General features: G+C 46.5%; 1 protein-coding gene and 1 non-coding gene across 2 annotated transcripts in view; both read right to left on the bottom strand.

Moving 5' to 3' along the window:
• Positions 1 to 1,162: 1,162 nt before the first annotated feature.
• On the bottom strand, positions 1,163 to 1,244 carry trnas-aga (transfer RNA serine (anticodon AGA)). Its single transcript has one exon. It is a non-coding gene; the product is annotated as a tRNA-Ser (tRNA).
• Positions 1,245 to 1,648: 404 nt separating this feature from the next.
• LOC137605027 (tomoregulin-2-like) overlaps positions 1,649 to 3,487 on the bottom strand; it is a 99,593-nt gene continuing 97,754 nt past the window's right edge. Inside the window, exon 10 of the mRNA XM_068329349.1 lies at positions 1,649 to 2,435. Within this exon, the coding sequence (XP_068185450.1) occupies positions 2,339 to 2,435 (97 nt within the window). The 3' untranslated portion in view covers positions 1,649 to 2,338. The remainder of the gene's footprint in view (positions 2,436 to 3,487) is intronic.

The following is a 3,487-nucleotide window of genomic DNA, read 5'->3' as shown; positions in this document are numbered from 1 at the left end:
ATTCAGCTGCCAGAGGTCCAACTACACTGTTTTTTAAATGTCTTGCCCCCCTACAGAAGCACATGACCCCACACAGAGGAGCCGACTCATCAGGTCAGGACTCAGCAGCCTTCCTTCACCTCAAGGAAGAGGGACACTCATTTCAGGACACCGATGTTCAGATCTTGGACAGGGAAGACAGATGGTTTAAGAGAGGAGTGAAGGAAGACATCCATGTCAGAGTGGAGAAGTCATCTCTGAACGGGGGGTTGCTCTGCAGCATCACCTTTCTCCCGTTTATCATCATGTCCTTCCAAAACTCCCAAAAAGATTGTCTCAGCAGATTAACCCAGGTCATGTGTCTCATGATAATGACCCTCATTAGGGTCATTAGCACCCCCATCAAACATCGTTGAGGTGCCAGATGGGTTTCAACTACTGTCGTTGAAATGTGAATAGCCCTGACCACACCCCACAGGGTTAATAAGCTGAGACGAGACCCCCACCTTCACAACTGAAGAAGCCTCTTGGATGAGAGGTGAAATGTTTTTCAAGAAACTGTCTTAAAGTCCAGTGGATTGATTTAAACAGCTTTGGATAAAACTACAAATATTTATTGATGCAGGAAGCATTTGTTTTCCAGATTTCAGGAGTTGTTCGTGTTAGAGAACCACTACGTGTATGTAGAGAGTCACGTATGTCGGGGTGTGGACCCACATGCAGGACACCAAAGACAAAACTCTCATCCATGATTTATTAACAAACTCAAAAATTCTCCAGACAGACAAGAAACTCAAAATCAGGAAAGACTACCAGGAACCAAACACAAGCAATGCACCAGCACCTAGCGCTCACTGAGCGAGGCTTAAAAAGCCTCAGGGTCATTAGCCCAAAACAAGCTCAGGTGTGACGATCAGGAACAGGTGTGGAGCCGTGGCTCCACCCACAAGCCTGGCCTCTCCCTGCCACGCCCAACCGTGACATAGCGACCTGAAAAAATGTGATTTTCATAATCGGACCCCTTTAACTTACCCTTGTTACAAAAGCATTGTGATACACACATGAGCTGTGATATGTAATCTATACTCCTGACCTTCTGTTGAAATAACTTTATTTCTTTCCACACTTGGCAAATTATATGATATTGAAGAACGATGGACAGACACCAGGAGTTAAAACGGAACGTAGCCGGCAGGGTTCGAACCTGCGCGGGGAGATCCGGATGGATTTCTAGTCCATCGCCTTAACCACTGGGCCACAGACACACGGGAGGCAGCGCCACCCTGTGGTGGTTTTCATTCAGGTCTTCATGTGTCATTAGCGGAGCCGCACGTCAGACGTTACAGTAGATGCTATTAAATCAACTTTAAAGTTAAAATTTCTGATCTTTCATTGTGTTTGACCAGCAGCATGAATTCCAGTGAGTTAACTGGTGGGAGGGATAAAACTTTAACTACTACTGGTTAGTTTAATCTGTAGATGCATCCATTCTATGAGTTTACAGATTGAAGTGACAAACTTCAAGGACTGAAGCCAATAGAGATTGGAATAGAAGGTAAGTGGTTCCATCGTGAAGCCACAGTAACTTTCAACGTGTGTTTTAAAAGAATACTTCAGATAATAGACATACATTATTGAGACATTCATTAATAAACACAGACACGTCTGGTTACATTTCGTGATATAAATTATTTATTTACAGTTACAGAAAAATGACCCCATCAAGACAATGTAGTAATAACTATTGTAAATAGAACCCAACATACAGAAGCTGACGTCATCGTCACAACCGAACAGAGAGCTCTATAATAACGTTGTTCCCTCTGTCAAAGGTCTCCTATAACACAAGGTGCAAGGCATCACGTGTAACCCCACCCCCCACCCCCCTCCCAGACCGAACGACACACACCTGATGTAAAACCCACTACACCCCCGTTGCTCTATGCCGATTTGCTTTAACCCCTCATCTAGAAATGACAGACACAGGCTAGCCTGCCTCTACCAAAGCTCACACAGCTAACACACACATACACACATTGACTCACACATTCTGTATCCTCAGTGGCCCCACCCCAACACCCCATGGTTCAGTCTGTCAGAAAAACCCCGGAGACGCATCTGGGGATGCAACTGGGGCGTTTGGTGGCGGTGGCGACAGATGATCACCGTCACCGACCAGCTCTGCCACGCCGCCGTCCTCCCTGGGTTTTCTTAAAGTTCACTCTGGGAGAGGGCGAGGAACGAGGAGAAGCACATCCTAATTTTCAGGGTTGGCCTACAAGGAGGGGAGGGGGGGGGGAAACATAGAACGCCACAGTGCTCCGTAAAGCGGAGGGGGGACTGTCCGGTGTGTGTGGGCTCAGATAAGTCGAGTGGAGGCGCGCATGGTGTTCTCTGAACTGAAGTGGACATTGTTCTGCTTCTGCCGGTTGATCCTGTTGGTCCGAGGGCACTTCCTGTACAGGCAGGGGTACAAGAACATACCGGTACGGGTTAGCTCTGGGATATCTGCAGGACACCATCAGGTCAGTGAGGCCTACACTAACACAAACAGGTAGGATGAACAAAGATCAAGTTACCGCTGATGCTGCACGGAATGGTCGGCGCATCTCAACCGACTTCACGCTTTACATTAAAAGATTAAATGTTGTCTCATAAAAGGAAAACTGTCATGAGCAAAACTGGCTTTAATTAACATTCAATCTGTCACTGCAACTTCTGATAGTGGGCTACATCCTTCATCAGTCAGGCAAGGCAACCTGCGTGTAGCCTGTGAGGCCACACCCAGGGCTAATAAGCCAGACTCCCCCCAACGTTCATCAATGACCACACATGAACCGTGGGGTACTGTGTCCAACACAGAGAGGACACTACTGCCAATGAGTCACCAGCCCACTCAGTGTGTGGACCCCAGGAAGAGCAGCGGTTACCATGGTAACAACTCATAAAGAATCCTAAAAATAAATAAATAAACAAACAATGAAACTGGAATGTCATTCCATTTGAATTCATTCTTTTTCGTCCATTCACCAGATTTTGCACCAATTGGGAGCTTCATGCTATAAAGTGAGCTTTTAAAGGCAAAAGGATTTCTATATTTCTTCCTTTAAACGAATATCAGGAGTTGCAGGACACAGTAATGGTACTGTAGCTCTATTCAGTGCTGGAATTCTCACTCTCCTTCATTATCTTCCCTCACCCCCCCACCCCTTTACAACCGCTCGCTCTCCATCATCCCCTCCTTCTCCTCTTCCTCCTACGCTCCTTTTGCTCAGAGGAGCAGTTTTGTCTCGGCAAAAACTCTTTGAAAATCTTTTATTAAATTCATAAATTGCTTAGGTCAGCCAGAGGCAGACAAACTGGAGGGTGTGTACACTGCATGTGTGTGTGTGTGTGTGTGTGTGTGTGTGTGTGTGTGTGTGTGTGTGTGTGTCGGTGTGAGTGACCATAGATGGGTGCCTTCTGAGAATACACAACGCCTCTTCAAACACAAGCGCGCTAGCTAGCC

This window comes from Antennarius striatus, chromosome 12 (genome assembly GCF_040054535.1).
Source record: "Antennarius striatus isolate MH-2024 chromosome 12, ASM4005453v1, whole genome shotgun sequence".
NCBI lineage: Eukaryota > Metazoa > Chordata > Actinopteri > Lophiiformes > Antennariidae > Antennarius > Antennarius striatus.
Note: the sequence above shows the minus strand (reverse complement) of the source record. Positions and strands in the feature narration are given on the sequence as shown.